The 12,337-nt window shown below is 47.4% G+C and overlaps 1 protein-coding gene across 1 annotated transcript in view; it reads right to left on the reverse strand.

Annotated features, from left to right (window-relative positions):
- Col20a1 (collagen type XX alpha 1 chain) overlaps positions 1-12,287 on the reverse strand; it is a 34,253-nt gene extending 21,966 nt beyond the window's left edge. The window contains exons 1-4 of the mRNA XM_087910898.1: positions 8,027-12,287; positions 5,489-5,599; positions 567-710; positions 163-318 (exon numbers count right to left, since the gene is read on the reverse strand). Coding sequence (XP_087767024.1) covers positions 163-318; positions 567-710; positions 5,489-5,599; positions 8,027-8,144 — 529 coding nt within the window. The 5' untranslated portion in view covers positions 8,145-12,287. The remainder of the gene's footprint in view (positions 1-162; positions 319-566; positions 711-5,488; positions 5,600-8,026) is intronic.
- Between the last annotated feature and the right edge of the window lie 50 nt (positions 12,288-12,337).

Below are 12,337 nucleotides of genomic sequence, written 5' to 3' on the forward strand. Positions count from 1 at the left end.
GTGAGTCCAGGAATATGACTAGCCTAAATTAAAGCTAGAGCATCTGGTCAAATACAAACAAGAATTTATGGCCGTACGACAAGAGACACAAGAAGCTTCAGAGGGCTTCCCCCTGCCACACTCACAACCCCCAGGATTGACTCCCGCTCCACTTTGACCCACCAAGAATGGGCCAGTCTCTGCTTGAGGTAAAGGCGATACTGGGCTCAGGTGTTTTCTCAGGGTCTGAGACTTCCAGAGGGAAGGAGGTAGGATCCAGGGTGGGTCCTACCAGCCTCGGGCTGCCTCTGCTCTGAGAGTGGCTCTTCAGATCCTCAACTGCAGAGAGAGGAGGGACTGACTGTTAGGACATCAGCCCAGAATGGGAGCAGGGGCTTGGGACTTGAGGGTTTATGTACTTTCTGAACCTGCCCACCTCATGGGAGGTGAGCATCAATGTCAGGAACAGGAAACAAGACCCTAGAACCTCACAGGCAAAATGCCCAGGTCACAAGGCCAGACCATGAGCTCTGAACACAGAGGCCTTCCGCCCACATCCACCCCTGTCTGCGTGCAGGAGGACTTACTCACAAACTCCCTTCGTGCCAGCAGGACAGGCCCAGAGTCAGTGAGCTCGAAGATCTGCAAGATGTAGCCCTTGGAAGGGCTCAGGCCACCCACGGTGGCCTTGGGCATCTTGGTGGTTAATATCAGCTCCTGCTCCAAGTCCCCTAGGCGGAGGTGGAAAGTTGTTGAGACTGCCAAATTTACTATACATGTGTGTACATACATGTGGGTTGATGTGTGTGCATCAGGAATGGAGTTAAGTGCAATGGAGTTGAATTCTGTGTTCCAGGAGATAGACAGATTAAGAAATAGAAAAATGGAAGTGGTGACCTCAGGGCACCATCCCACCCAGATAAGTTTCCAACTTGTGAAAGGAATTAAAAAGAAGCTAACAGCCAGGTGTGGTGATACATGCCTTTAATTCCAGCACTGGGAAGGCAGAGCCAGGCAGATCTCTTGTTTAAGGCCAGCCTTTTCTACAAAGCAAGTTCCAGAACAACCAGCCTTAGGCAGTGAAGGAAATTATTGAAAACAAAGCCGGTGAAGGGGCTATTTCCAGCCCCAGTAAGCAAGAGAACTCGGCAGCTTTGACCTCATAATTCTGGCTTCAAGGATAGAAGAAAGGTATGTGGACCCTTCCTCCTCATTTGAGGAAAGCGACTAAGGCCATATATGTGTCAGGGGTGTGCTGAATGGGAGCCCAGAGGGGTTAGTGTGTGAAACTGTGAAAGAGAAACCTGTATTTCCTTGGAGACCCCAAGATATTGGAGATGGCAGAGTCATGAGCTATCTGGTGAAGAAAGCGGAACAAAGAGCGGAACCATCCCATGAGAAGGAAGTGTGCTGCAGCCGACACAAGTGAAGGGAAGTGGAGCTCTGTAGAACATTTGACATCAGACGTGGAAACAGTTTGGAGTTTGCCCAGCTGGTTTTCAGTCTTGTTTTGGTCCAGTATTTCCATACTTTCTTCCCTGTGTTTGGGAATGGTAATGAGTATCCTGTGCCATATGTTGGAAGTATGTGATTTGGTTTTTTTTTATTTTAATTACAATGAAAGTTATTACATGACTCAGAAGAGACTCTGGACTTTGGACTTTGTTTAGATTGTCATAGACTGGAATCTTTTGCATTTGGACTGAATGCATTTTTGCATTATGATATAGTTGCATGCCTTTATGGGCTAGGGAGTGGAATTTGGTGGTTTGAAAGAAAATGTTCCCCATAGTGTGTGGGATTTTAAGGAGGTGTGGCCTTGTTGGAGGTCGGGGTCACAGGATACAGGCTCTGACTTGTCATGTGTAAGCCGTGCTCATTGAGATTGTTTACTTTCCATTGCCTTTGGTTTGTTACAGATTAAAGACAGCTGACTTCATTTTTCTTTTTAATTAAACAATGTTAGATTTTTGTCATTTCCTCAGCTAGAGGCTAACATTTTGGGTGGTTTTTCCTCAACCACATTGTGGATTACACATCATAAATTGTTTTTGTTGTTCTGAGAATTGACTGACCATAAAATGTTTTGTGGTTTGTTAACTCTATGACCATAAACATGTACCATTCCCATGATCATAAAAATAACTGCATTCCACTCTTAAATCACTTTCTTGCTTGATGTAAAGAAACTGCTCTTGTCTTTAATATGGACTGTTTCTATTCTCCTATTATGGGAGACTGAAAATAAGACCCAGCTATTAATAAATTTTTGCCTTAAAAAAAAGAAAAGAAGCCGGGCGGTGGTGGCGCACGCCTTTAATCCCAGCACTTGGGAGGCAGAGGCGGGCGGATCTTTGTGAGTTCGAGGCCAGCCTGGTCTACAAAAGCTAGTTCCAGGACAGGCACCAAAGCTACAGAGAAACCCTGTCTCAAAAAACCAAAAAAAAAAAAAAAGAAAAAAGAAAAACAGACTAGGACATGAGCCCACCTTTACATATGTAGACTAATGACCAACTATCATACTGAAAATATGTTATGAGATTTAATATATCACAGAATAGGATTCATGAAGCAGGATAGAGATGGGGTGTTCAGTGGTTGCAGCACCACCTATAAAAGGTGGCATAGGATATCAGGCTTGCCAGATGTTTATGAGGATGTGTGCCGCTGTGTCTAAGGTGGTCACCAGGGCATGAGGAGATAAATGAGTGACTATCAAGCTCAAGAAGACATGAACTCTTCATCCAATACCTGCCAGCCAATCTTAATGCTACAGTAAAAGTAAACATTATGAACAACCATCTGCGATACAAAAAAACCAAAATAAAACAAAACAAAAAAACCACCCAATCTTAACTAACAAAGACAGCACAACTTGAACCTGACTAAACTCCAGCATCCAACTACCAATCTACAAGAGACACAGGGGAGAGAGGGGCAAGTCACACAGCATCTCAAAGATGTCATTGCTAGACAAGGACACGGGGATCTGGCTTCTCCTACAAGTAAATACCAAGGGGATAGGAGAGAGGAAAAATTACAAGAGACACAGGGCTAGTATACCTCTACCTGGCGTGTGGCTCACACTTGGCAATCTCAATACTCAGGAGGCTGAGGCGAGGGAATTGGGAGCTCAAGGCCAAGCTGGGCCACAAAAACGACCCTATTTCAGGGGCAGAAAGATGCATATCTTCATTTGGGGTCCTAATTAAGGTTGTTCAATTGTAGAAGATATTTTAATATTTATTTATTTATTTATTATGTATACAATATTCTGTCTGTGTGTGTGTGTGCAGGCCAGAAGAGGGCACCAGACCTCATTACAGATAGTTGTGAGCCACTATGTAGTTGCCAGGAATTGAACTCAGAACCTTTGGAAGAGCAGGCAATGCTTTTAACCACTGAGCCATCTCTCCAGCCCCTAGAAGATATTTTTGGATGAACTGCAAAGTTGTGGTTTTAATTTGGAGGCATGCCAATGGCCCTTGAGCTGTGTTTGAGAAGTTCCTTCTCTAAGGAGAACAAAGACAGGCTTATACAATGTCTCAGATTTGCTTTAAAATCATGCAGCCAGGAGGGTAACAAGAAGGGAAACAAAGCTGGGCTGGCCACATGTTACCTGTGACATTTAGTGCCTAACCCCAGGCTCCATCACACCTGTTGCTTTCCAGGTGTTTAAAATTCCCATAAAAATAGCCCCAAAGAAGAAGAGAATAAAAGTGTAACAAAAGTATATCAAAAATAAAACAAATTGGAAGAATGTAACTTTAAAGGTCAATAAATCAATTACTTTGTTAAATAAAAATAGATAAAATGTTTCAACTAAAAGACAAAGATTGGGGTTGGAAAGATGGCAAACAATTAAGAGCATCTGCTACTTTTGTAGCAGATGAAGTTAAATTCCCGGCCAATGCTGGGTAGCTCACAGCTGCCAGTAACTCCAGACCCAGAAACATCCATCTCCTCTGGCCTTTAAGGGCACCTGCACCAATGCACACGCATGCACGCATGCACACACACACACACACACACACACACACACACACACACACACACAATTTAAGAAGACAGACTGTCATACTGATTAAAAAGAATACTCTGGGTCACTATCCATTTAGAATGTTTCTAAAAAGAAAGCAAATTGGAAGACTGTAGATTTAAACTCAAATCAATTACTTTGTTATTTATTTTATTAGTATTGTGTTATCCATTTTATTAGTATTCTATAAGATATATTTTGGCTTTGTTGATTCACCTCATGTTTTTATTTCTATAATTTATTCTCTTTTCTATAATTTCTTTCTAGTCTACCCAAATTTACTTTTCTGTTCCATATAACTTAATATGGATGTTTAAATTCTTAGCTTTTCTTTTTTCCTTTTTCAATACTGGAGCTCAGTCACACCAGAGCCTTGCACATGCTGGGCAAGCCTACCACTGATCTACATCCTCATCCCTACAATTATTCTTTTATAACTTATGGAGCTAAATCTATTACTCTTCCTCTAAGCCACAGGGAAGAAAAAATAAAAAGAGCATCTATGTAGCTCAGGTTGGTCTTGAGTGTTAGAAAACAGGTAAAACCTTACCACACCCAACTTAAGCCTGCATCATCACGACCCTGTCCCTGTAACTGGAGGGCTAACTGCTCTCTCACATGCTCACTGCATGCGGGATTCAGGCTATTCTTAAAGCCCTGGGACCCATTCTGACGAGGGAGTCACCACTTTTCAAGCATATGTCCTGAGCACCTTCTGTGTGTGCTCGTGCTGGGTACAGGGGAATACAGAGGCCTCCCCAACCACAGCTGCTCCATGTGATGGAGTCTGACAGAGGAAATGTAGAAGTGGCCCGGCCAGAGAGTGGGAGCCACTGGGTGTGTAAGGAGACGCCGATTGGAGCAGGCCCAGTGACCACCTGCTAGCTAAAGAGTCATTTTCCTTGCTTTTCTCAGTGGAGAGCCTCTGTAGGTATAAATAAAATGCACTGCCTTTTCTACTGAAGCATTTAATGAGACAAAGGAGGTTCCATCTTTAAAGAAATTTGTACTCTTATCTTCAGGCAAGCATTTATTAAAACATAAATAAAATATGACAAAAAAAGAAATTTGTGGAACAAATATAAATAAAAAAAAACACATCCAGAAGAAAAAAGTCCCTGTCCACCCTTTAGCATTTTTCTAAGATCCATGTTTGTGCTCGAGGTTGCATCATACTCTTAGAAGCTGTACTTTGTTAACCAACTATATTGCTTTAAGTTAGCCAATCTGTAAGAATGTGAGACCCAGCTCTGATAGCTCAGAGTGCAGTACAAGACCCCTTTGGTTAGGAACAAAACCACAGTGGGGCCTCTGACTGGGTGTGCTCACTTACTTGATTAAACCTGGCTACATACCATTCTGCAGAAGTAAAGCTTCATGCTTTGCCAAAACACTTGGGACTGGGGTCATTTTCTTGAGAGCCTAAACCTGTTTCTAACAGTCCTAATGGAAAAGGAGCAGAAGTCATACCTGCCATAGGTGTCACCTGCACCAAGTAGCCAAGGCCACTCCCCTCTGCTTCCCTCCACTTCATCTGCAGCTGGTCCTCAGGCAGTACTGCCAGCCTCAGACGGCCACTTACTGTGAAAACAGGATTGGAGGTTGGGGTGCAAGACAGACTTACCAGTGACTAATTGACCACCTCCTACAACCAGAGGGAGGCCTCCCCTAAGATCTTGGAAGGGATATATCTTCATCCAGGTGTCTGAAGAATCTGTGGCTCAAAATTTTTCTGTGGAGGAAAAACCCTTCACTCTTAAGATTCTCGATGACATGGCCACACTGTTAGCTTCAGCAGGAGGGAGTCTAATTCCACCCAAGGGGAAGCCCCTGCTGTAAAGGAGGCTCAGATCAGCACCGGGAGCAGTGTCCTGTGATGATTAGAGGTGCAGAGGTAAAACAGCAGCTACTGACCCACTGCCCAGGGCCTTAAAAGCTGCTTTGTGTCTTCTGCTCTCAAGAATTCTGTAGAAGCAGCCGCGCTGCTGAAGATGCCCACCCCCACCAAAGTCATGCTAGGTTGATGCATCCCTTGTGGGCAGACTGGGTAAAGGACCTCAGCTGGAAGTGTGGTGATGGCTGTCTGCTTATGCACACACGGTGTGTCTGTGTGCACCTGTGCCTAAATGTGGGCACGAGTAGAATGCACACCTAGCTTCAGCCCTCACACTAGAGTTGGCAGTATGATGGTTAGCATTGCCAGCTTGACAGAATCTAAAATTGCCTAGGATATCAGACTGGGAGTATGTCTGTGGGGGGATTATCTTGATTTGTTAACAATGTGGGGAGACATATTTTAATTGCAGATGGAACTATTCCTTTGGCAGGAGATTCCAGACCATATGACACCGAGCTAGTGAGTTGAGCTCTAGCATACATGGTCAATCCTCTCTGCTTTCTGATGGTGGATGCAATGTGACCAGCTGCTTCAAGCTCCTGCTACCCATGGAAGAGGGGGAGAAACCCGTAGTGAATGGGGAGGAGAGGGCAGTGGGGTCTGTGCTGACCTCCCAGAAAGCTTCCGGGCTCTGTGGTGCAGGCAGTTATTTTTGGAAAATGGGGACAGAGGCCTCTTCTAGTCCCTTCGCCATGTGCGGGGGCACAAAGAGATAGGCAAAGACTGGGGGCATCTGGGATAGACACAATGACCCATTCAGAACGAACTGTTTCCAGATGGGCTTGGCTGCTCTGACAGTGATCTACTGAAGGCAGAAATGTGTCAGGAGAAGGTGGGGGCTCTGACAGGCCAGCTGTGAGCAGGGGCCCCAATCCTTGCCATGAAGAAGCTTCTGTTTCTCTCCTCCCCCTGCAATGTGTTAGAGACTTTTAGAACTTCCCTCTCAGAGACCACACAGGCACATGCTCCCCTCCCTAACCTCAGATGCACCTCCCAGCCAGTTGGCGAATATTGTGGGCCCTGCCTCTTTGGTTGTTCTCTCAGACCCCAGTCCACCCCAGCCATGCAAAGGGCTGATGAGGGGCAGCCTGTCACGCTGAGATCTGAGGTGGCAGAACAGTGCATTGTGGGTCTTGTAGAATCACTCTCAATTGGTCATACTCATAGCAAGGCTTCCTTCTGATTGAAATCCCAGTCCACAAGCCCACCTTGGGGCTCCTCTGTCTGAACAAAGGGAGCTAAGGGACACTCCTGTGTGGCAGTCCCCTCTCTGGATGGTGGATATGCTGGGAAATGAAGTCTGCTGGGTTCCAGGATAACTGAGTTGAACTCACCTACAGTGCAGTGGATAGTAGGAACAGGAAGAGGTTCTTAACTTGAATAAGGCTAGACATTGATGTAATCCCAGAAACAGATTCAACCCAGTCAGGTGCTCCTGGGAGCTAGGTATAGCCATGAGTGTGGAGGCTAAAGGGACACAGCAACTTGTCTTCCTGGGACCCACCTGAGCCAGCAGCAGCTCCCCTGGAAGGAGTCTGCAACATAGACCCTCCCCAAGTCCTGTACACATCCCTTGGAGGTCATGGAAGACACCAGGAGAGCCTTTCCCAAGAAGAGTGGCTGGAGTGGCCAAATAGGTGGGGACCAGATAGAAACTCTTGTCCTAAGACTTGTGCAGAGAAGAGAGATGCACTACCTGTCTAAGACAGTGCAGGAAGGTCTTTTCATCTCAGGAAGGAGGCAGGAATCTTTCGATTAAGCTGTGTGTGTGCTGTCTGATACCACACTGAAAGGTTTACAGAATAACTAAGCAAAGCATCACCACAGGATTAAATTTGGAGTATGCCAGTAATCCTGAAAAAGCTGAGAAAAAACAAAAAACAAACAAACAAACAAAAACTCCCTAAGCAAGGCTGAAGCTGGAAGACCACAGGGCCAAAGGTCAGGACAAAAGCTGAGAATGAGGACTCTCTCCCTCTGTCTTAACAGCTTGCCTGTTGCTGAGAAAGCTCTTAAACAGGCATTCAATCTATGAGGAAATGCCTTCTATGGAAAGTCAAAGGTTTGCAGCAGGGTTCCTCCTGCAGGCAGTGGGGGCATTGTCTCCTTACCTTGTCCCAGCCCCAATGCCAAGGTGGCACCCAACAACATCCAGAGGCAGGAGTGGAGGTGGGAGCCTCGGAGGCTCATGACGAGCAGCCTGCAGGAGGAGAGGCCACAGCCCTTCATCACTAATTCAGCTATCTGCCCCACCCCCGACCAGGAAGCCAGTTTCTCCACGCATTCCCATGGAGCAGGAGGATGTCTCCATAGACATGTGTGGTACGACTTGTCATAATGGGGATGGTGACAGACACTGAGGATCGAAGACTAGCACTGAAGGCGTCCCACTGAACAAAGGACCCTTCGCTGCACAACCTCCTCTGTACTCCAAAGCACTCTCTGCAGGGAACCAGTTCTCCCTGAGTAGGGTCCATTGGGTCCAGCACGCCTGCCCATGCCCCTTGGTGTCCACATCCACAACAGATACATACAGTGGGGGGGGGGGTCACCAGCAGTCACAAGACCTTGAGGCCCCAGCAGCCCCACAGAGTCTGGGATTGGCTTGGATAGGACCCTACCATCAAGGTCCTCATCTTGGGTGGCTTGCCCTCAAGCAAAGGACACACTCAAGACCAAATTCTGACCAGAGCAGAAGCAGGCAGGCAATTCAAGGGTAGGAATGAAAAGTATTGGGAAACTTGAGAGCTCTCAGAAGTTGGGAGACAATGTTTGAAAGAGAGGCCAATGGGGTAGAGAGGCCAAGAGTCCACTGCCCAGGGGTGGCACTTTGGAGGAGACACAAGCATGACCCAGTCTGGATTTTGTGAGCATGAGGTGACGGGAGTCCTGGGGAATCCAGATTCTCCTCCCCACTGAACAAAGGACCTGAAAAACTTCCCTGCATATTCAAGGGTACTCTCTGCAAGGAATCCAGCTCTCCCTGAGCAGGGACCCAGACCTGCAGGAAGGCTGCAGGCTGATACTGTCTAGAGCAGTGGTTCTCAACTGTGGGTTGTGACCCCTAAGTGTTCAAAAGGCCTTTTCACAGGGATGGCCTAAGACCATCGGAAAAAAATGTTATGATTCAGAACAGTAACAAAATTAGTTACAAAGTAGCAATGAAAATAATTTAAGGTTGGGGAACTGTATTAAAGGGTCAGCATCAGGAAAGTTGAGAAAGACCACCCTAGAGTGGATATATGCATCTAGCCAAGGAATTCAAACTAAGGCTTCAGTATGGATCACTGTCCTATCTGTCTACAGGTGCCACATTTAGATGACCCTAACCTTCTGAACTCATTCTGAAGCCACTCCTATCTCATATCACAGTTGAAGAAGCCTCCCTCTGCTGGACACAACCCTTTTGTATACCCTCAGTTCTGAGCGTCATCTGAGACCCTCACAGGATTCCAAAAATCTGCTCAGGTGTTTGGGCTGCATTTGGTCTCTCCACTTATGAGACCTCATTCCAATCTTTCTGAAAGTTCAAAGTCAGCCTCCAGTATAGCCCTGAGTGGACTCTTGGTGGCCCCTTCACCTACCCAGTCCAGGGGCCATAGATGAGTCACTAACCTGCTCCAAGGATGCCTCTTGATTCTCCTGGTCCAGCTGTGCCCACTGGAAAGCTGGGGCTTATAAAAGGCGCCTTTCCCTGACATCACTTGTCCCGCCCATAAGTCCTTTCTCCTCCCCTCTGTCTGCCGCTGCCTAAGGCATTTCCGAGAATGAGATGGTGGTCCCAGCACAAAGGACCCCATTGCATGCCACAACAGGAATCCCAGTAGGGGAACTAGGGAACAGGCTTCTTGAGAATAAAGGCCAGTTGTGTGGTCCTGGGTGCTGAGCTGGTAGGTGCTGGACATTAGGAGTCTCTGTCAGCCTACCGGGAGGAAGGACCACTTAGACTCTACCAACCACTAGGGTTCATGATCTCTACTCCCTTCCTTCCTGTCTGCCCTAGGCCCCAAATGTTTCCTAGGAGCAGGCCCATTCCTACACTACTTGCACCTGGTATGCCCTTTCACTGTCTCCACTCCAGCCTGAATTGGTTCTGCCCTAAGCAAAGCTCTCCTGATCCATCTTGAACTCCCCGTGGCCTAGCTCCTGTAACTCTTGGCAAGCTGGCTCAGAAGACTAGGCCCAGAATAAAGGGTTCCAGCTCCCACCTGAAGGCGTGGCTTGTGAAGCAGTCACTCTGGGTTCCCGTGGGTCCAGTGCAGTCTCAGCTTTGTTTTCAACTACACATTGGCTCCAACCCACTATATCCTAACCTGATCAAAGTCCCTTACCCCACCTCTCATCCACCTCCCCCCCGACCCCTAGCTTAGCCCAAGAGCCCTGCAAGATGGGAGGCTGCAGAACTGCCAGCCTTTTCTGTCTTCTAGGACACTGTTTCCCTACTGAGTTGCCCAGAGGATGGATAGGAACATATATCCTGGAATAGGCTCCTTGAAGCTGGATGACTTATATCCCACTTGGTCAGAGGTTATTCATGTCTGTGGGAACAGCAATTGCCAGGTACCTCCTCCCCTAGGTACTCTTCCCTGAGATGAATCAATTGTTCATAATAGCCCCTCATACAATACCACTTTGGCCAGGAGACAACCCAAATTACACATGGCCTCGGACAAACCTGGCCAAGGACCAGTATGTAATCCATGCAAATGGGGGCACAGTCTTCTTTCTTGACGCCATGCTGAAAGCTCCTAACGCCACAACCTAGGACCCAGGCTCACAGTCTTTGCAGACCTTCACCATGGGTCAGTCAGATGAAAGAACTCATCCTGGTAATCTCCGGGTATACGCATGTATGGCCACAGCTCAGATACCTTGAAGCACCTATATGCATCCACAAATACCTCAGCACTCCCTTGCACTATGACCCTCAGGTGGGCTACCCTGTATTCACCTCATGCTGCCTGGTGATGCCCTTAAACCAGTCCAATGGTCCTCCTCCCCACATACAATGGCATGTGTACACCCTATCCCCATGCTCTGGGATCCGTGCTCTAAACCAGATCAGGGTACCCTAGAGTCTGCTCACCTTTCTCCTGGACCACAGTCCAACAGTGGGGATACCAGGACGGGAATCACAACATAAGCAATCAAGTGTGAAGACCGCAAGTGGCTTGCAGACACTCAAGAGTATTATCTTAATTGTCAGAGAACAGGGCTGACCCAAAGTGCCCTCTGGTCTGGCTGGGTTTGGGCAGGAAGTCTGGAGCAAAGACTGACTTGAGAAACAGATGTCCCTGGTGGTCAGCTGCCCAAGCCCACACTCCCCAGTTAAAAAGAGGCATCAGTTTCATCAAGGACACTTGGTGGGAGACCATGCATCAACATCACCCCTGGCCCTTAAGTGCTACCCACGGAGAAGCCCCTCTACAGGCCACTACTCATAAACTCCACACTCCCACACTGGACATCTCCCGGTCAAGGCCAGGAGGACGGAAGGCAGAGGCCAAGCTACTACCTGCCTCAAGAAGGACGTGGAGTCTGGATGAGAGCCCATCAACATGGCCCAGGAATGGCTATCTACCCAAGGGACAAGCTCAGAGCCAGTCCAAGATGCCACCACCGTCTCTCCCACCTTCCAAGCTACTTGACCAAGCAGAGAGGCAGCCAGGGTTCTTCAGCCCCTTGTCAAGTCACCTAAGCCCAGACTATCTGGCCTAAGTGTAACCAGGCCTATCCTGGAACTGTTGCCCCACTGAAGCCCAGAGTACCTGGCATGTGTTTGTCCTTGTAAACTCAAGGGAACAGGTCCTCTAGAATTTGTGTTTGTAGGATATAGTCTGGCAAGTTCCCCACATACAGGCTCCAAAAAACAGCCAAATGCTCTAGTACTTTGACCTGGGCCTTACTCATCTTTTCCTTTGAGGGGTTGTAAAAGTCTGGACAACTCTGGGTTATGTTCAAACAAGGCTTGAAAATTGCAATCCCTCTATTTACTGAACAAAGTACCAGAGGAAACTGTAGGTAACTAGGGCCATTTCCCACCCCCAAAATGACCTGGAGCAGGCAGCTTCTCAGCCCAGAACCAACCAATTTCATCCCCTTTATACCACTGTATATCCACGGAATCACAGTCCCTGCTCTGGGATGTATCAGCACTTGGTGTAGATCCCCCCTCCATGGTCAGACTTCCTTGACTTTTGACCAAATGTCTATGTGCTCCCACAAATCCCACTGGCTTCTCAACCCAAGTCTATGACCTCTGATCTCATCTACCTGTGGCTGCTCTGTCAGTCATGAACCCTAGGTATCTCCCCTTGTTTTCCCAGCTCAGGATGTTCTGTGACCTGAGGATAAAGCACCTAGGAGGGCTCCCCAAACCGAAAAACCTATCAGTTCTGCGAAGAACTGGAATCCCCAAGGTA

This window comes from Myodes glareolus, chromosome 10, assembly GCF_982192425.1.
Source record: "Myodes glareolus chromosome 10, mMyoGla1.1, whole genome shotgun sequence".
Classification (NCBI taxonomy): Eukaryota; Metazoa; Chordata; class Mammalia; order Rodentia; family Cricetidae; genus Myodes; species Myodes glareolus.